At 37.6% G+C, this 20341-nt stretch overlaps 2 protein-coding genes across 5 annotated transcripts; both read right to left on the minus strand.

Annotated features, from left to right (window-relative positions):
* Positions 1 to 3524: 3524 nt before the first annotated feature.
* LOC110929783 (protein FORGETTER 1) lies at positions 3525 to 12593 on the minus strand. 4 transcript variants are annotated; one of them, XM_022172958.2, is made up of 31 exons: positions 11974 to 12593; positions 10857 to 10922; positions 9951 to 10124; positions 9750 to 9880; positions 9564 to 9640; positions 9204 to 9385; positions 9008 to 9085; positions 8681 to 8813; positions 8420 to 8480; positions 8265 to 8346; positions 8054 to 8182; positions 7810 to 7953; positions 7632 to 7731; positions 7412 to 7543; positions 7226 to 7299; positions 6962 to 7134; positions 6792 to 6885; positions 6616 to 6713; positions 6399 to 6534; positions 6209 to 6315; positions 5802 to 5897; positions 5627 to 5714; positions 5417 to 5537; positions 5086 to 5321; positions 4925 to 5002; positions 4712 to 4830; positions 4564 to 4614; positions 4379 to 4481; positions 4164 to 4292; positions 3963 to 4074; positions 3525 to 3848 (listed from the first exon to the last, which is right to left on the minus strand). In XM_022172958.2, exons 1-31 carry the CDS (start codon positions 12367 to 12369, stop codon positions 3817 to 3819), a joined length of 3732 nt encoding a protein of 1243 aa, XP_022028650.1. In that variant the 5' UTR covers positions 12370 to 12593; the 3' UTR covers positions 3525 to 3816. The 4 variants fall into 4 exon arrangements, with proteins under 4 accessions (XP_022028650.1, XP_022028653.1, XP_022028652.1 ...); XM_022172961.2 differs by having other exon boundaries at positions 7226 to 7296; positions 7412 to 7540; positions 11974 to 12553; XM_022172960.2 differs by having other exon boundaries at positions 7412 to 7540; positions 11974 to 12553.
* A 3141-nt stretch (positions 12594 to 15734) lies between these two features.
* On the minus strand, positions 15735 to 18027 carry LOC110929784 (polyadenylate-binding protein-interacting protein 5). The gene is made up of 3 exons (XM_022172962.2): positions 17854 to 18027; positions 16301 to 16654; positions 15735 to 16230 (listed from the first exon to the last, which is right to left on the minus strand). The coding sequence occupies exons 2-3, from the start codon at positions 16649 to 16651 to the stop codon at positions 16075 to 16077; spliced, it is 507 nt and encodes a 168-aa protein (XP_022028654.1). The 5' UTR covers positions 16652 to 16654; positions 17854 to 18027; the 3' UTR covers positions 15735 to 16074.
* Positions 18028 to 20341: the final 2314 nt, after the last annotated feature.

A 20341-nucleotide genomic window follows, 5' to 3' on the forward strand; every position in this document is an offset into this window, starting at 1 on the left:
TATTCCCGACACTTTGGAAAGTGTCTAGTAATATTTTTCTCATGTTTTGGCACTTTATTAGTTAACCAAATGCTGAATTTTTAGTTAGAGTGCTGAATTTTGTACTTAGAGTACGTTTTAGGCACATCCTGTCACTGTAACTTATTCCTAGAGACGCAGTTCTACAACCCTTGTATCTCTACACTCACTATTAGTGTAGTAAAATATCTCTGGCTCACAAGTGCCTTAGAGGCAGTGTCTGCCTGATGCTGGCTATATCAGCATGTTTAATAGGTTATCCGTTCATAGTGCTACTGTGCTTTCGTGCATCAAGATTGTCACTAGAGTTCAGTAAATAATGTAGTGACAGTAAATAAAGTATGATGCAGGTATGTACATGTATCAGTATTCAAATAGCAGTTTATCCATAATTTCAATCAAGCACAGTAATTAAGCAGTAATTAATTATTAATTAAGTCGTACGGATACCTGATTTAGTGAGGGTTGTCACAAGTTTTAAAATATTAGTTCACGCCCGTCCTATCCAGGTACGTCGTGAGGGTGCCAAACCTAATAGCGCTATCAACTAATAACCCGTTGCCCTACAAGCAACTTATCAATGGTAGGATGGGACTTAAGTGATAGAAAGTGAGTGTATTATCCAACATTAACCCTTACTGAAAACTGCCTCATATTCCCTACAAGAATATGGGTTTGAGAAAACTGCCTCACATCCCTTGCAAGGATGTGGGTTTATGAAAACCCGCTTAACTGTTTCGTTTGTTTGACTGTCCCCACTGGACGCATGCTTGTTTTGAGAGAAGTGAACTCACCTTGGTTTACTCAGTATGATTAGCTACTTGCTTACACTTAAACAGACACAGCCTATGGTATTCATGTATACAAAGTCAGTTTATATTCACGTTGTTCTCATACGTTCGTGGCGTGCATTCATGGTAGAAATCATGACTTATCAAGTAACTATTACTTCAAACTCATAACACACGTACCAGCTGGTTTACCATACACACAGAACACATTGGGAAAGGTTCGCCGCCGGTTTCGAAGGAGGAGAGGAGAGATGATACGGAGATTAGGGTTTGCTGAATGATAACTGACGCACACACAAGCAACACAAATAACATATACTTGAGTCGTGTGCAGGCTTTATTTGGGCCGACAGTCCAACCGGTGTTTCGCCGTGCAAGAGTGATGACGAAACTTCAAGGTTTCGTCGGGCAAGGATGAGGACGAAACCCAGTATTTCGTCGAGTAGGGTTTCATGCACTAAAGACTAATCCTCAGATTTATATACATCAAGCACACATACACTAAATTAATTACATCAACCACACATACACTAACTTAATTAATCATTCACATGATATAACACAACAAGTTTCGAAAACAGAATTGTAACAAGTAACGTGTCGGAAAAAGACCTATGAAAACTCGGGTTGTCACAAGTATAGTCATGGTTAGTTACACTGTTATAGATTAATCTATAATATCATAGATTATGTGTGTTTTAATGCTATGTGATATATACAAATGTGTAATAACAATTTGTACCATGGTCAACAAATTTTAAGCCCAACTTTTTATCCCAAATAATGCCCAATGATATTTTTTGAGCTAGTTTTAGCTATGCCTAAATTCACGGTTAACTGACCCATAACCAACCGTTATAACCATCAAAACCGAATAACCATAACCATGGTTTTCTATTAACCGACATTTCGGTTATGGTTATGGTTTTAGGCCAAAAATGACCCCAACCGACCCATGCACACCCCTACCGTTTTGATATGGCGTGTGTGGGCAAGTGGTTTCAAGAATTATCCCTTGTTTGTTGTAAAAATCATTCATTTGGTTGGAAATGAATCCCCTCCGCTGTCAGAACGAATTCTTTTAGTTAATTTGCCAAATTGCGTTTTGACCATCTTGTGAAAGAAAATTAAACGGTCAAAGGCTTCAAACTTGTGTTTTAGGAGGAAAACCCAAACAGAACGACTATAATCTTCCACCATTGTTAAAAACTAATGTGCCCCCAATAGTGAAGGTGCTTTATATCTTCCCCATATATCACAATGCAATAGTTCTAAACACTCTTGGGTTTAATGGAACTAATCGAAAAAGGTAGTCAGCTGTGTTTAGCCTTGGCACATGAATCACAATCTACAGTTTTAAACGAAGCATTCTTAACGAAATTAAAACAAGAAAGTTTGTAGCTAGAAGTATGACCTAATCTTTTGTGTCATCCCTCTACTATTGACATCATAGCCTTTCTTTTATTCTCTATCATCTCGGTCCGATAAAGCACGTGCTTGCATTTACCCATTCCTGTCAATTCCCTCGTCTGCAAGTCCTACATAAAACAAAATTTCGGGTAAAAGGTTGTAGAACTGTGAAGATCCTTTGATAAATGACTAATGGGTAAGAGGTTGCATTTGAATCTTGGGACATGTAAAACTCCTTTTATGGTGGCTCCATTTGGTAGTTTGCAAGTCCCTCAACCCTCTACGGGTATGGAATCGCCATTTGGTATGATAATCGGGTAATCGTGTTTGGATACCATTTTACCTTCTAGTCATTTGGTCCGATGTATTATGTGTTCGATGCAACCGGAGTCGATAATCCAATCATCACCTTGGTTTGCCTTATCCGTCATGTTGGGTTGTGACTTGTTTTTGTACGTGTTTCACTTCCCTGCAAGATGGTATAAAAGAGCATGGTATTGTTCGATGTTTAAACCTAGAATGGGGTTGAGCCTGGGTAAGATTCAACATAGGTTGCTTCGTGCTTGCTGTTTTGAGGACCGGAGCCTAACCGAAACCACCATCTCGTTTTGGAATACAAGCTTGAAAAGCAACAGCTTCGACTTCCTTCCCCCGGGCATGGTATGCGTTGCTTGTATCCTGCCATTTTTTCGGGCGGCGAATTGCTTGTCATGATTGGCGGCTAATAGAGTTTAGGGTTTGTGTTTGATTTGTCGAGCAGTATAGAAACCTGCTCTGATACCATTTCAATTTTGATATTTCTTAATGTATTTTTCTTACTGGAGATACATCAATATATTGAATCAAAAACATAAATCATTCTACTAAATTAGTCTCTAAACTAGGAAGTAAATAATTGACCCAAAAGAAACCAGAATTAGGCGGTAATTTAGACTAAGAACTTAACTTGTTCTTGAATGATTGCACTAGCTCACAAACTGATATTAGCAACGGTTGCATACTTATTAAAAAGATAATAGTGATTTGATAACAAAGTGTGCAAGTTGATGGTTGTAGTTTGATTTTAGAGAGAGAATAAGCAGGGATACACATTGCGAGGAAACATGAGGCATTTTAGTTTTTTCAACATCCTTTTTGAAGAAACATGAAACCACAAGGACTTAGAAATTTTAGCAACTCGAGGCTCAACCTGTGTTTTCCAGACAACCACGTGACGCAAATTGCAATTCTCTAAATAAAATCATTTTAAAAGGTTAGAATATTTTTCTGTAACTTCACTGGTTACTTTTGGGACAATCACCAGGCTTGCAAAATAAATATGTTATATGAATCTGCATGCAAATATCACAAGCTGGTACTTATACATTCACACCTATAAAGTAGTAGTACCCCCTCTCCCCCTGGTTAAAATAATTACAAAAAAATTCGTGACCGAGTACAAAAGAATGAAGCAGAAAGATCAAACACCAATTATAAACTGCAAAAGAACTACTGGCAACACCTGGTTGGCTGCTGATCTTCCCTTTATAGGTATCTTTGATGAAAGATAAAAAAAAACATATATAATAACAATAATTATTATCCATCATAAACTATCTTAGTCATCAATTTCTTGAACCCACGACAGATCTGTCATATATAAGATTGATCAAATTAGTATCTCAGAACAGATCCATCGTGTATTAGATTAAAATTATTGAACTAAAACTAGTGTGTGTGTGTGAGAGAGAGAGAGAGAGAGACCTTGAAGTACAGATTCTACTACTGCATTTGGAACAAGAAGTCCAACAATTCGCTGACTATCTGTTGTCGTCTCAATGCGCACAATGCGTAGTCGTCTATGGCTTAAGCGTGCCTGTATTCAATATAAATCAAACTTGTAACAACCCAACGGTGAATACAGGTCGACTAGTAAACACGCAGTCAAATCAGCAACCATCATACCTGTTTAGATAGGGCCTTCTCAATGGTTCCCCAAACGGGGAGAATAAGGCCGCCCAGTACATTAACTTCCTGCTTTCTTTTGCCAACAGTACAAAAGCTTCCAAGCTTACAATTTGGTCCATGCATGCACTGCAGTTTACCATATAGTCAATTAACTGGTAGTAAAAGTATACGAAAAAAGTTACAATATTATTGCATTAACTATATATTTATACCTGTTTAGATGAAACTTCATACTCATCTTTCCATCCATTGTGCGCCTTTTCTAAGGATGCTGTCTTTCTGTATTTGTCTTTTAGCTCCGTGAGTGACATCTCCCTGCAAGTTGAAACAAAACCATCAGAAGCAAATTGTACAAGCAAAAAAAGACCGAGTAACATGAGATTTGAAATTTCTATACCTCAGTGTTTCACCAATAGCAGGGCGGAATATCTTAAACATACCAAAAGAACTGAAACACATAAAGAGTTCATATCAGTAAAATCTATATAATTTCAACCCTATAGCCAAATGTCGACATAAATAATGAAGATAATAAGTCAAAATACCCTTCGATGGCCAAAAGAAAGTGCCTTCTTCCAAGCCATTCTCTCTTGGATTCATAAAATCCATTAGCAGAAGAAGCAGATGCATCTTTTTGTTTCTCGTTAAGCAATGCAGATGCGGCCTATTAAAAAATTACACGAGCTTGAAAAAAATTACACGAGCTTGAAAAAAATACACGGAGAAAACTAAAAGGGTTCGGTAAATAAAACGCATACCTCCCAGGTAATACCACGATCCATAATAAATGTAAATAGAACAGTGGACGCCCCAGACATATGATCGGTATGAACAGTCTGCCAAAAAATACAAGTTAACGTAAGTTCATAACCTACAATTTACAATGTGTGAATAATAATTAGAATACACAAAGTGTAACCTTTGGAGTTCCTTGTAACTCAATGGTATTAGCTTTCATATCAACAATCCCAGCATCTAAATGTCCTTCGAGACGTGCGTTGTGAAGAAGATGATCAAGAATACTGACAAACAATTCAAATAGCTTGTTTTGGATCTCTGGTGGCAGTCCTAAAAGCCGATTCAGAAAACGTCCAACATCGTGCATATCTGAATCAATGATGCGGCCAGAGAACTTTCCAGAATCCTTGCCATTTCCTGCACAAAACAAAGTAATAAGATATGATTCGGATAAATACAGCGCGTATTATAGAAAAAACCAACCGACAAGTATTATAGAAATAACGTAATACCAACAACGCTGTCTCTAACAATGCCAACGGAAACAAGAGCAGCTTTGCCTTTTTCGATAAAGTCTCGGATTGTAGCAGGATTGTCAGATGAACAGTTTGGTGGCACAACCGGAAGAGATTCCTAAGATACAAGGTTATGGTAAGTTTTAAGAGGACCCACATCAGGTGACACATCATGATTATTAAAGAAAAACAAAAAGAAATAGAAACCTGCTCCATAATTCCTCTATATAACATCAGCAAGGCTTTTTTCCCATACGAACTATCATAATTATAGGCGCTAAGAGATGGTCCAGCCCTGAAATATAAAGGATGATTAAAGAGTAGTTATCAGTTATCTTAATTTCTTAAACTATATTATCACAATATTAATTTAACTACTTACCGCCGATCCCCTTGTGTTAAAGCTCCAAGTGACTCTAGTCGCTTTGCAACAATGGAAGCAAACCGACGTTCACCTCCCAGATTTGTAAACAATAACCTATAAGGTGTTGTTGAATGATAGAAATGAAAAATCGATATAAATATAGCATGATACCTTATTAGCCTAGTTATATAATTATCATATCTAGAAGGTATTTAATATTATTATCTATATAAAGACCCCTATATAGCCCTATATTAGAACACAGTCAATACACAATACAATACCTGGTTTATTTTGGTATTGTATATTGAACAATATTACACGTAGGTACCTTCTAGTCTATATTAATTACGGATAAGAACATAACTAGTCTAACATTACATACCTATAAACTATAAAGTGGTAAACAGAATGCCATATCTTACCTGTACTCAGGTGCAGAAGCTTGATTTGAACGATGAGTCCTTCCAAATTGCTGAATTGCACGGTCCGCACTCCAAGGTAGTTCTAAAGTTACATGAACCCTTCTTTTCTGATTAAAAAGAAAAACTATTAAAAAGGTGGTCATTAAAGCTTGATATTAGTGTTGATGTAACTTGAGTTTGCTGTATTTACTTGGTTCAGTGCTCTTCTATCAGCCTGCAAAGAAACGCCTGCTGATCCAGCTTCGGAAATAATGGCAACCAATTTCTTACCATCCATGAAAAGCTGTTTTTCATGCATGTTGACCATTTCCATAGTTATATCCTTTCTGTATGAACATAAGAGAGTGCATCAGCTGCTATATATATAAAGTAAATATTATGTTACTAATAATCAAGCATAAACTCACGTGTTTCGTGCCTGGTAAGTGACCCCTTTTCCATTAGAGGCTCTAACAAGCATACCTCGTCTCCCTGTTATTTCAGCAACATTACCAGGGCCTCCAAGCTGCAATAAAGCATGTTCACAATAGCAAAATTATATAAAAACAGATGTGGATATAGCAAAACCTAATTCATTAGGTACCTGATCAATAATGTCATCCAAGGGATTGTTTGGAAGGTCAAAAGTACGAATTATATCCAAAATCTTTGACTTGCGCTCTGTGGCAGCTTCATATCTAACGCGTTCCACATAACAGATGTTAAAACATTCAAAGTGACAGGTTACAGCAAGCGAAACACTTATATAATCACCTTTTTTGTAGTTCTGCTAAATATATATGCCTTGCTTGGAGGTATTCCTCTGTTTTTTCCTTGCATGAATGACAAGACCAATCGGAAGATATCGCTTCTGTTTCTGGTGGGACCACACATGCTGGATGTACAAGTTGACCACAACATGAACACTGAAGTAATTTCTTTCTTTCCTACATGAAAAGAAAAATAACCGTACACACAATAAGAATCAAGAATAGATTAACATGCATTTAAGTACGTAGCAAAGAGATGCACATATACCGCTTCTGAATTGCATATGTTGCATATCTGAAATTCATCATCGGATTCTACGGATTCGTTGCCAGAATCAGCTACTTGGTTGAACAATAAATTAGAGATACCATTAGTTACGCCTTACGGCGCCTTTTCACATAAAACAAATATTATATTAGCAAGACAAAAGGACAGGATTTCTGCCCAGCTTACATTCTGATTCTTCAGCGCTGTCATCATCACTTGCAGGTTTCCATTTTGCAGCTTTCCGAACCCTCCCTCTAAATGAAACATCAGGATTTGCTGAGTGCCTCTTACGTTGAAGTTCCTTCACACTATCTTCTGCTACAATAGATAAAATAAAAATAAAAATCCTGTTAGTGAAACTTGAAAATAATAACCATAAATACCACATCATGTAAGCTAATGAAACCTGGCAGAGGTTCAGGCTTTTCAGGCAAAGGATAGTTTTCTTCAACAAATTTAAGTAACAGCTCACGAGGTCCAGAAATGAAATCATCAAGGTCATTCCCCTACAGAAAAAAGGAAGAACAGTCAGTATTCAGAACACATGCGTCTTTCGTTTTACATGTGAAAAAAAAAACACTCACGTATTTAGTTATTGCATCCTCTGTGCGTGCCTCGCCAGTACTTTGAAGACCAATGACAACACACTTATTCTCCGTTAGTGCCTGCTTAGAAAGGCTTACAACAGCAGGCACCTTTGCTGACATGCATACATACCTAAAGAAACGCTAAAATATAACAGAAGCAACAAAACATATAAACAAATTAAAGCAACCACAGATAAAACATTTGGGTACATGAATACGAAACAAATTTGAACTAGCAAACCTGATGGCTCGCCCAATATAATCTCCACAACTGACTAGAATTAGGCTTGTCATCACCAAGAAATGCACTTGCAGATAGCAATTCCACCCTCAACTCAGCCCAAAATTCAGCAGCTTTTTTATATATCTCCTGAGAAGAATAACACTCCACAAGTTAGCATATCTCATGTATCAATCTTTTACAGGAAAAGAAACGGAGAACTTTTTGGTACCATCATCTTAGCCTCCAGTGGAACCTCGAGAACTTCGAATTCTACTCCTTTATAACTCAGAGTCCGACATACATACATCCCTCTGAAAAATAAAATAACATGACTGATACAATAATCGGTTATAGAAGCTTATATAATATATGCTAACTGCCAACCTTGCTTTCATGTCCATGGCAACAAGCTCAAGTGCTCCTACTCCCCCTTTATCCAAAGCACCTGCATGAAGGATTGGAATAAAAGTAAGACAAAATTATTTAAAAAAAAATAGAACAAAAAACATCATAACCTATTAATTTGTGGAGTTAATGTGGGTATTTTGTGTTAAATTTACAGACAGAAATACACACGAGTACATACAAATATATAATAACAGCAAAAAAATATGGCATAAGTTCAAGGTAAGAAGGCATTAGAACCTAAAAAATCACGAAAACCCTCAAAGGATGTCCCAGCTCCCCAGAGACCAAGTCGTACCATGTAACCCAGATTTCTGGGTTCGGATGCACCAGTTGCTGAACAATAAACAACACGTGCTTCAGGTAGTTTTGCCTGTATACAATGGAGAATTATATCACTAAAGTACGCCCAAATTTTGGTTCAAGAGGCAATGTACACCAAATAAAGCTGGAAAAGAACGAGTCCAATGGACAGCACAAGGCCTCATAGAACCTTCAAAGAAATATAACTAAATTATGAAAACTGGAAAATAACAGGTGTTTTCATGATTTCTTGTGATAACAAACCTGAAGTTCAAGAACCGCTTCGCCTGTTCGTGTTGGTTGTCCTCCAGCTTCAGGTACCAAATTTTTGGCCTTGTGGCACTAAAATCAAGCAAATGACCTCAATAATCAAATTTGATCTATATGCCACTAGAACAAACAGCCCTACTAACTCAATTATACAAATGATCGTTTGTACGAAGAAAAAAGAAGCCGGTACCTCATCAAACACGATAAGGCCATCATAATCTAATCCACACCACTGCACAAGCTGCTGCAATCGAGAACGTCCTTTCTCGGAAGAAGCTATAAGGCTGCTATATGTCAAGAAAACAACACCCTCCCTAATCCCAACAGACTTGGAATCAAGCTTGGAATAAGAGAGTTTGTTCAAAGCATGCACTGCAAACAAAAGACAGCTACTGTAACCATGAGCAAGCCTTATGTTCTAACCATGAGCAGATAGGCATACATACATGTGTGTCTATACAATGCCAACTAATATGATCAGTACTTAAAAAGGGGGAAGTACACAAAGACAGACAGCTATCATCCAAAACAAACAAATTTACGTCAATACCTTCAATACATGTTGCTCCAACATCATCTAGATCTCTGCGTGCGTCAAATTTTAGGTCTGAGCCAACAGAAATCCACCTAAAATCATCATGATTAGACTTAGCAACATGAAAAATAGAGCATACACTGCTTATTAATCAAAGATCGATCTGACAACATAAAGCATAAACAACCACCAATAACTTACAATGCTTTTCTCCTCCCATGCTGCCAATTCTCCCAAATCAGCCCTGCAATTGTACGTCCTTTACCAACACCAGCTCCATCTCCAAGAAAAAATCCCGCCCTGGAGCCGTTTTCAAGATGTTGTAGATGCCTCTGTGAACAAAACAAATTACAATACAAGCATATGGAGATTAGAAGTTCATACGTAAGTTAAGAAAGCAACCTGAGAAGCGTAAACCAGTGTCTCAATCTGCAAGCATGATAATGTTTTTGAAGTTTCCAAGTAATCCTTTGTTTTAAGATCATATGTGGGTTCAGGTGGCTGTACTGCAGATAAAGAAGAAGTTTCCACAATAGGATCTGGATGTGGAGGACCAATAGATAGTTTTTGTGGACGCTGCATTTCAATAAAGTTCAGATATAAGTCCAGACATAAGGTGGTGTTTGGTCTGCAATAAGGAATCACTATGGGTATGGGCTTGATAGAAGGGCGAAAAGACAATAGAAATAAATTTATAAACCCACTCGTTACTGCAGGTATGAAGAGCATAGTTGTTGATGGCGAATAGAGACAAATAGCGATAAGGTACCTATATGCTACATAGCAAATAGCGATAAATAGCGAGCAGCTATTTTTTAAATAGTGATACACTAGAAAAAGAATTTTAAAAATTTTTATGTGTATATTATATCAAAATACCCTGTTATATGTGCTATTTTACATGTATATTTAACAAAAACCTAAAATCTAGCTATTTTATAGCTATATTTAATTGCTCTCTATATTAGAAAAATAAAAATAAAAATTAAGGTGTCGCTATTCTCGCTATCCGTCGCTATGACCATAACAGCGACACTACATCGCTTCGCTATATAGCGTGCTATAGCGACCGCTATAATCGCAATTGACAACTATGATGAAGAGTCCCTAAATTTGAAGATATGGTTCCTTATTATAAACCCATACCCTTAAAAAAAACCTTGTAATATATCCATTCCCATACGCATTGCCCATACAGAAACCCTAAATGCAAACACTTTCTTAACCACACACGTAAATTATTGTCTCTATCTCAAACTTGCAAGCCAAAGCAAAGAAGCCCATGAGAAGAAAACTAGAATAACTCACATAGTCAGTAAATGTTTCTCCCACAGGACCTCCACCATCTTCTTCTCGTTCCACATCAATAGCTACCTGCAAGGGTTTAACTAGCAGGTGAGACATAATGAGAATGAAAACTAAAAAACAATTTATGAAGTCAAGAACCTAGGTTAAAGTTTTGTACTTTCTTGTTTGATATCTAACGTCAGATGCATATATCAAAAAAGTAAACTGAATTCAGCGATTAAAACAAAATGCTTTTGGACTTCCCAGCATTTTCTATTCATGAAAATTCCGCTTACACTGCTCTTCTGGTGCATATCCATGCCTCCGGTCAAAACCAGAGCTAACACTAGAACCTATCAGGACAATTGTTATCGATATCAGTCTAAAAGTTTCTGTTTACAGTAACCATCCTTACCCTTTTGACGCCTCTTTCTCTTATATTATTAATGTAATGTATCCTGATAACATATGAAAGACTTCTAAATTGCTTAAAACTATTAAGACACGTTACACAGATCTCTACGTACATCATCATCACACTCAGGAAATTCCACCAATAGCAAAGCTAAGGTAGGGTCTGAGGATACACAGATCTCTACATACAAGGATGCTAAATTGTATAATTTGTATTCAATAGAGAACTAGTCCCCTGTATAGAAGGCAGAAAAATAATAACTTAATAAGTATAGTGAAGCAGATAACATAGAGTACAATTTGCATTCGATGCAAGTCGCTGCCAGTAAACTGGTCATGAATTGAACGATAATTGATAAACAACACATTCTATGCTCTCATGAAAATGTTCCTTGTGCTCTCAACTTATTCCATCCCTGTGTTCAGAACGATATGTAGGTTCTAAATATCCTGTCAATAAATACACACCCTAAATTTTGCATCTAATTTACATTGCAGAACAGCAGTATCATCATACAGTGGTTGACTATAACTCTATAAGAACAATACACCAGTACACCATGGTAAAGAAAATACTAAATCCCTAAAATTCAACAAGTTCTCCAACTACATCCAAACTAGGTCAAATTAATGAACAACATAAGCACATATTATCCACACCAAATCCTCACATATAACATAACAAAATGAAGAAATGTAAAATCTAACAGGATGTTTAAACCACCTCGTTGACTTCTTCAGGCGGTGGAGGATAAAACTGCTTAATCCTGGACAGATCAACCGCAAGTTCCATCTTACACTGAGGACACGCGAACCGCGATAAACCATGAGGAACATTAAGAATTGCCTTACAGTTAGCGCACGGTAGCTGGATCTTACTCGGATCGATACCGTGAGCCGGCACCTGAGCCGGTGGCCGCAACAACTCCGGCGGCAGCATTTGCGGCAACTGACACGTAGGACAAACAAACTCGGTCAGCCCGGGCGCAACGGTAAGTATCATCCGGCAACCGGCGCAACGAACTTGACAACCTCCGGCGGAATTGAGGAACGGTCGCGGTGGTTGTGGTGGTGGTGGTGGTGCGAGCGGGAGAGGCGGCGAAACCGGTGGTTGTGCCATTTGAGACGGTTACTGTGACCTAATTTGGTGGTTGTTGGTGATATTATATGTGGATGTGTACATATAGCGGTTATTATTGGGGTGGATGAATGGTGGGGGAATCGGAGGACGGGAAGGGGTTCGGTGGAAGCGGCACAAGGGATGTGCGAGTGGTGTAATTGGCGCCTATCCACCTTGATGGTGCGACTAAGTTTACATTTCAATGGGGGGATCACTTATGTGTTGATGGTTTTGAGGAATTTTATTTATTGTTTTTGGGGAAGTTTAAGTTTAGAATTATTTTATAAAGTTAATGAAGTGTTACTATAGTATTGAGAAGTTTGACAACATATGTGGGTTTGAAGGTAAAAGGAAGCAATAGTGTTTGGTATGTAGCAATTAGAGACAAAATGTAATGTACTATTGCGAGAGAGAAAAAATGTGTTTAGTTGGTCAAGGTAATGGGAATCACTCATTACACAAAGCATTCCATCCTCTCAAAAACCCCAAATTCATTCCACCTACCATTTCCCCACTCATTCTTCATCACCACCATTACAACAGTACAACCACCACCTATCGTCGCCGCCATCGCCGATCACCTCCACCCATCGCTGTCGTCACCAACCATCGGCATCACCGTTACCACCCGCCACCCCTCCGACCATTGCCACCCACCGTCGTCGCCACCCTCTGCCACCGACCATCAATGCCACCACCACCAATCACCACCACCACCACCGACCATTGCCACCAACCAACGACACCACTCGTTATTGCCGCTACCCCCGTCGTCACCACTACCACTGCCATCACCCGCCATCGCCACCACTGCCACCACCCCCCATCGCCATCGACTGCCACTCTTCGTTGATTTTTATTCCTTCGTATTTTCTTGCCTATCAAACAACACAAAGTAATATGTCATTCCATTCCCACGTGATAACCAAAGAAGACCAATGGTAATGAGCCATTTCATTCCATTACCCCGTATCAAACAAATTGTGATTGTTTAGAGTTTTGAGGCGGACACAAGATTCTAAATGTGAGCGGGGGTCTAATGTAAGAATTAGAGGATTGAATGAGTTGTTTATGGTAGTTGACAGATCGGGGTGTGTACTTGTGAGGTTGGTTGGTCAGTATGGATTGTTGTTGTTCGTCGTCCTGCTATGGATAGAGGATGATATGATTATTATAGAAAGTCGTCGTGTCTTTTATGCCAATGATGGTTTCGTGTAAGGTTTTGTAATGGCCAACCCTACCTTAGGCTTAAGGGGGTGTAAGGTTTTGTAATGGTCAACCCTGCCTTAGGCTTAAAGGGGTTGTGGGGCAGTGATATTGAGTGTTTGTCTTGATGATTCTAGGTCATAATACGTTTAGCTTGAATTAAATCGGTGCATACTATGTCTAGGGGTAGTTGTATCTATGCATATTAGGTTTAGAAAGGGTCTTTCCTGACAAGGGTTAATGTGACTCGAATGGGTAAAGTCTCATTTTAAGACTAAGGTTTCACGCAGATACTGTGAACCAAGAAGAGGAAATCATTGATACATAAGTGACTTCTCTTATGAGAATATGAACACGAAATTGAATCGAGAGTAAAGTGGTTCATGGGTCACGAGGGAATGTGATAAATGTCGAGTTGCAAGAACGTGTATTTTGGGGGAAGGTTCAAGCATGGTGAAATTGCTTGCTTAGTCTCAATAAAGTGTATGAAAAGTGTGTTATATGTAGTGTATATCAATATGGGTGTGATTTGTGAGTATGAGTTAAGATGTAGGGTTAATCTCATCTTAGGAAATGTGTTCTGTCTCGAGGTTATTTAGGGGCTGTTTGGTAGCCTCTTAATGACCATTCAGATGCTACCTCTTAATGGTTTAAAACCTCTGAATGAATAAGAGGTAACCTCAAGTCTGAATAGTTAAGAGGTAACCTCTAAATGGTAAATCATCACATGTCACATTCTTCTACCTTCTTATTGGTAAAATTCTTAATTGTTCCATTAAGAGGTAGCCTCTTAATGACCATTCAGAGGCTACCAAACAGCCCCTTACTTGGGTAATTAGTGTGTAATCATATATATATATATATATATATATATATATATATAGGGTAGGGATCCTAAGAGAAGTCCACCCTATATGAGAAACTTGAGAAGCATTCTGGACCACACATTTTTCTAAGCCTTTCGTAATATACACATATGTATAGTTTAAAATTGACTATATACATATGTGTATAACTCAATATACATATATGTATATAGTCAATTTTAAACTATACATATGTGTATATTACGAAAGGCTTAGAAAAATGTGTGGTCCAGAATGCTTCTCAAGTTTCTCAACTAGCCTATCACTTCTCACATGATCCTTATCCTATATATATATATTATATATATTATATATATAGGATAAGGATCATTACAGAACACTAATTATTACGAGAACAAAAAGAACAACTCTAAATCACTAAATTTTAGGATTTAAGGTTCATATTTCTTAAATTTTATGTTTCTTACATTCATATATGTATTTCTTATACATAAAAAAATCATATATGTTTCTCTACACATAGTCTACATACATGTAGGTAATTTAGCCTACACATAACCTACATGTGTGTGGGTTATTTAAAAACTGAAGATTTTTCATATTTTGTTTTAAATTCTAATGTGAGAAACAATAAATCTTACATTTATAACATTTTCATTTACTTTTTAGGTTTTTAGGATTGAAAAAATGAGTGATTCATTTTGTTCAGTGTGTTCTCGCAATATCTAGTGTTCTGCATATCATTACAGAACACTAATTATTGCGAGAACAAAAAGAACAATTTGCTATATATATTTGCTAAAGTGGTTGATAAGTCAATTTTTTAAAGTGTCAAACGTGCAGTTAATAAACATTTGAAATTACAATCGTTTGAGTCTTGTTAAAGTTGTAAATGAGATTATGTTTGACACAAATTAACATGTTGGGACCTATTTCCATAGATAATATCTCTAGTAAGTTTGTAAAACACGGGGTTACATTTAAAAAAAAAAAAAAAAAACTGTTTTTCTAATACCCGGGTTCGAGTTTAAAGCCTGTTTTTCTAATAGCCGGGTTCGGGTTTTTTGTGCACCTCTATCGACCTGACAACTTGTTTAAAACTAGAATACGTTTTAATATACAACAAATAAGCTCAACTTACAAACCCGACAAACCCGAGTATTATCTATTTAACACAATTATAAACTTGTTACACATCAACCACTTTACAACCTGTTTACAACTTGTATACAACTCGTCAACTTTTTTAACCCATTTAAAAATATACGGAGTTTAGTATTGATATATTTTACACGAATAAATATATGAAATGTGGTCACTCTACGCAATCTGTAAACCTAACATGATTGTTTTTCAGCTCACTTCTCCTTTTGGCACAAACATCATGTTTTTACAATTTGCAAACCCCAAAACAAGGCACAAACATGGGTATTGAAACCAGCTTCGATATGAATGGTAGTTTAACGAGTTTATCGTTAACCTACCATCAGAATGCCAAAAAAAAAAAACAATTTTCAACACAAGCAACTAAGCAAGCAGCCACTTGCCTCCCAATCTATACAGACAACTCTATATGCTCTCTACTTGTACAACTGAGAGTTCCCCCAAAATTCACAAGAAATATACACACAACGGTGAAAGCCCAAATAAAAGCAAAGCATTTGCAGGGTTTTTACTTGGAAGATTGTGTGTGGCTCCACCCACTGCCTTCACCAACAGCCACCTTCTTTAGTTTTTGCGTTCCGCCCTCACTAGATGATCCAGCTTCTGACACATCACCGATGTCTAGAGAATCCGGAAGATTCTCTGTGAAATCTCCACTGTGCAGCTGCAAAATGCACATATATGAACCAAAAGTATACAATGTAGAGGGACTGAAAAGAAACATTAGATCTTACCTCAAGTTGAGTCAGCATTTCAACTGTGGCTTCCATATCACCACCGCAAGCTGTGTAGACACTGGAAAGAGACTCATCGGAAACACCAGCGAAAACCATCTGAAGATAAGCCAAATTCATGTCGTGATCAACATCCAGGGCCTGTTTTCCAGCTAGCTCTGAGCTGTGTGATGATGAACCATAAGAATCAAAACCAGAATGATTCTTAAGTTTCAAGTTATCAGCTGTCTCAGGCAGGTATTCAGTAGTACTCCCATGATCATAGCCTTTGCTTGCTTCAGGTGTCCCTCTTCTAGAGAGTGGGATGTATGAAGTAGCATACGGATTCAATGAAGACGACCTTGCATTCATTCTCTGAGTTCACAAATGAGTTGTCATGTACCAACACAAGATAGATGTTTTCGTAAAAACAGATTTCAGCATATGATCTAGCAATTTAGCAGCACGTGGTAATGTGACATCAACACAACAAAGAAGCATGATGAAGTGGATACACTAGATTCATACATTGCTTAATTCATAGCATATATGATTGTATGAACTGAAAGAACCACACATACTATTGAGCTTTTTACTTATAGTTGATAATCTACATATCTCCCTTGATACTGGTTGAGCGTTGAAGAACACCATTCATTTACCCTACCCTTTACGTTTTCAGATATTCTAACCTATACTAACACATACACACATGCAGATGGTGATCTAGTTGGAAGTATGTTTAAAATGCCAAAGGTGATGATTCAGAGTTTAACAACAAGCAGAAGAATTCATACGTCAAACGCTATGACTACCTGCTTAAACAAAGCAACTATATGCACATGTGTAGACAATTATAACAAGTTAATAACCAACACAAAGAGTTTAAAGCACAAAAGAAATGATGTATTAATTCTGGAAGAAATCAGCAGTGTTTAGGGCTGCTAAAAAGTCGTGTTCATGGGTTGGCGGGTCAAATTATTAGGTGTGGTGGTATTGACTGCTTTCCAAATCCACAAATCTCATTATATGTTGGTGTGCTGCTAAAAATTCACATCCCTAACAGAGATAGTCTAGAGGGATTCACGAGATAGTAATACTAGTACCTTATGCTAACTCACATGGTACAAAAAACATCAAGAATTCAGAAACTATATATAATAACAAAGTTACAACTTATAATAAGAGCTGATGTGATGTGATTATCAAGAACTAAATTCATAATTTCATATCCATATCCCCAAAAACATGCCTACCGGCATCACTAAATCTTCAATGGAAGATACTCAACAAACTATAGGTTGTAAATTGTAATTGTCTGCAGCAAATTTATTCCAGAACAGCTTATAAATATAAACATTCAATTTGATTAATTCCTTTAGGCAGGTCACATAACAAAACATAGGTACGAATCTATGATTCAGATACAGATAAAAATCCACGAGAATTCATATACATGTATAGACGATCGCAATTCCAATAAAATTGACATACAAGAACTTTCAACGCAACGCCAACCATAGGAATCAATTAAACGCAAAGAAACTGGATGTATTAATACAGAAATATCTTACCTAATGATTGAATGAGTGACGACGAGCAGCTAACCGATGGAAGAACCGGAACCCTAGATTTTTGGTTGCGATGAAGAAGATCGACTCTTTCTCTCTCAAGAATCTAAAAATGGAATTGTGAAGAAGAAAAACGGGATCACAGCCTAAACGGTTAGAGTGCGGTTTTGACGTTCATTTTGCCCTCTTTTTTTTTCTTTTGTAATAACTAGAATCGTGACCGTGCTGCACGTTGCGGCGGCAACATCGCGCTTGTCATTTTGTTACACGTGTAACGATGATAACATTAACATGTGGTGCCTGCATGTGAGGTTACACGGTATGGTGATGGACCCCCTTGGAGGATGGTCCGCCACGTAAGCGCCATGTAGGATGTGCATGATGATTGGGCAAAGAGGATGGAGGTATGGAAATGGGGGATGGACCTAAAAAGTATATGTATATATTGTATGTATAGGTGTGTGAGAGAGGGAGGGGATAATTTTTGTCCTTTTGTGGACCGGCACCAACGTCTGTCAGAGGACGGGGAGGTCGAAGCCGGGAGGGGGCGGCGTGGTGTTTGGCCCGGCGCCGGACCAGGACAAACCGGGAACTAACCCCATACAGTCCAGCTTGACGTTACACATTTTGACTTTTTTACACACATCACGTCTGTGACATCAACATCATTAAAGACAGATAAAAAAAAGTACAATGTCTCGTATGTTGCGTTGTAAAAGTAATTTCGATAGCCATGCAAAGGCGTAAAAAAATTTAGACATTAACGCAGTTAAGCATAGGTAAAAAAATATATAATAATGTGTTGCATGTTACGGGCTTACGGTGTAAAGTGGTAAAAGTAATTTAAATAAAATGAGGTGTCAAGTTATTAAGTAGAATATGTTGGAGGGTCAAATTTGTCAATTACCAAAAGCCAGAAGCGAATTTGTAATCAATCAATCAATCATACCCAGTAAAATCCCACAAATAGCAAAGCTATTTGTAGGGTATGGGGAGGGTGGGATGTAGGCACACCTTACCTCTACCCCTAGGGATAGAGAGACTGCTTCCAGAGAGACCCTCGGCTCCAAAACACCCAGGAAAGAAATAAATAGAACATGAGGTATGTGTGTGTATGAAGTTACCAATGTAGCATGAGTTGTGAAAGAGTGCATGGTAAAACAGAACAAGTGTGACAACACAAAACAACCTATACACATAGTTACATATCTACGACCATACACTACACCTAAAAACACAATTGTACAAAACATCCTATACACATAGTTACATATGTACGACCATACACTACACCTAGAAACACAATTGTACCTCTCCTAGAAAACCTTAACCTTAATCCTACGTCTCCACGAGTTCCTATCATGGACCATGTTCTCAGAGAGGTGCAATCTTTGCAAATCCTGCTTAATTCGCTCATCCCAAGTAATTTTGGGTCTACCTCTACTCCTCCTCCCCTCCACCTCGAGGGTTTCAATCACTCTAACTGGTTCTATCGTCTGCCTCCTCTTCACATGCCCAAACCATCTCAATCTTCCCTCATTTATCTTATCTGATATACTAGCTACTTCTAATCGCTCCCTAAAAACATTATTTCTTATCCGGTCTAACCTTGTGTGCCCACACATCCATCTTAGCATTCTCATCTCTGCTACCTCCATCTTACGTGCCTGTACTTCCTTAATGGCCTAACATTTGGTTCCATATAACATAGCAGGTCTAATTGCAACCCTATAAAATTTCCCTTTCAATTTTGTTGGGAACCTCCTATCACACTTGTAAATAAAGGTTAATATTTTTTCATGTCAAAAGTTTGACGATGTGTAGTGAAAAAATAAAGGCCGGAATCACCAACCTTTGTTTTTAAGAGTATACTGTAAAATTGCCTTTGTGTATTGAAGCGGGAACTCAGTTGTGATCGGTTCGGTTTATTATGATGTTGGTACTGTATCAGTATTCGGTATAATAATCATAAGAAAAACCCGAAAAACAAAATCAAGATATGACCAAAAGTATATTGAAACGGTTTTATTCGAAGCTTTTTCAAGTAGTTGAGTAATGCAATTATATTAGTCAAATAGAGATTATGTTGAGTAATGCAAATATATTAGTCAAATAATAAAGATTATATGTTTGTAAAGAAAAAAAGGGAAAAAAAAATAAAATCATTACATTTTAACCTAAAACATAGAAAAAAACAACCGGATTTGAACCCGCGTGTGTAACTTCCAAAAGCTTTGCACCAAAAATGAAAAACCATCTGATCCATTTGTTCTTTCATTTGGGAAGTGGAGCAACATTGTATATCATATTTTCACTTAGATTTTCAGTTGAAAAAAGAAGAGTCAAAAGTGTACTAACTACAATTTAACACGTTGTATGTATTTTGGCTTATTATCACCGACTTTGTGTTTTAAGTTTATATTAGTATTTTGCCCGTCGCGTGTTGCAGCGGCGCGCGACGGGTGGAAACATATAGTAAGACAAAACACGA

The sequence above is a fragment of the Helianthus annuus genome, chromosome 3 (assembly GCF_002127325.2).
Source record: "Helianthus annuus cultivar XRQ/B chromosome 3, HanXRQr2.0-SUNRISE, whole genome shotgun sequence".
Classification (NCBI taxonomy): Eukaryota; Viridiplantae; Streptophyta; class Magnoliopsida; order Asterales; family Asteraceae; genus Helianthus; species Helianthus annuus.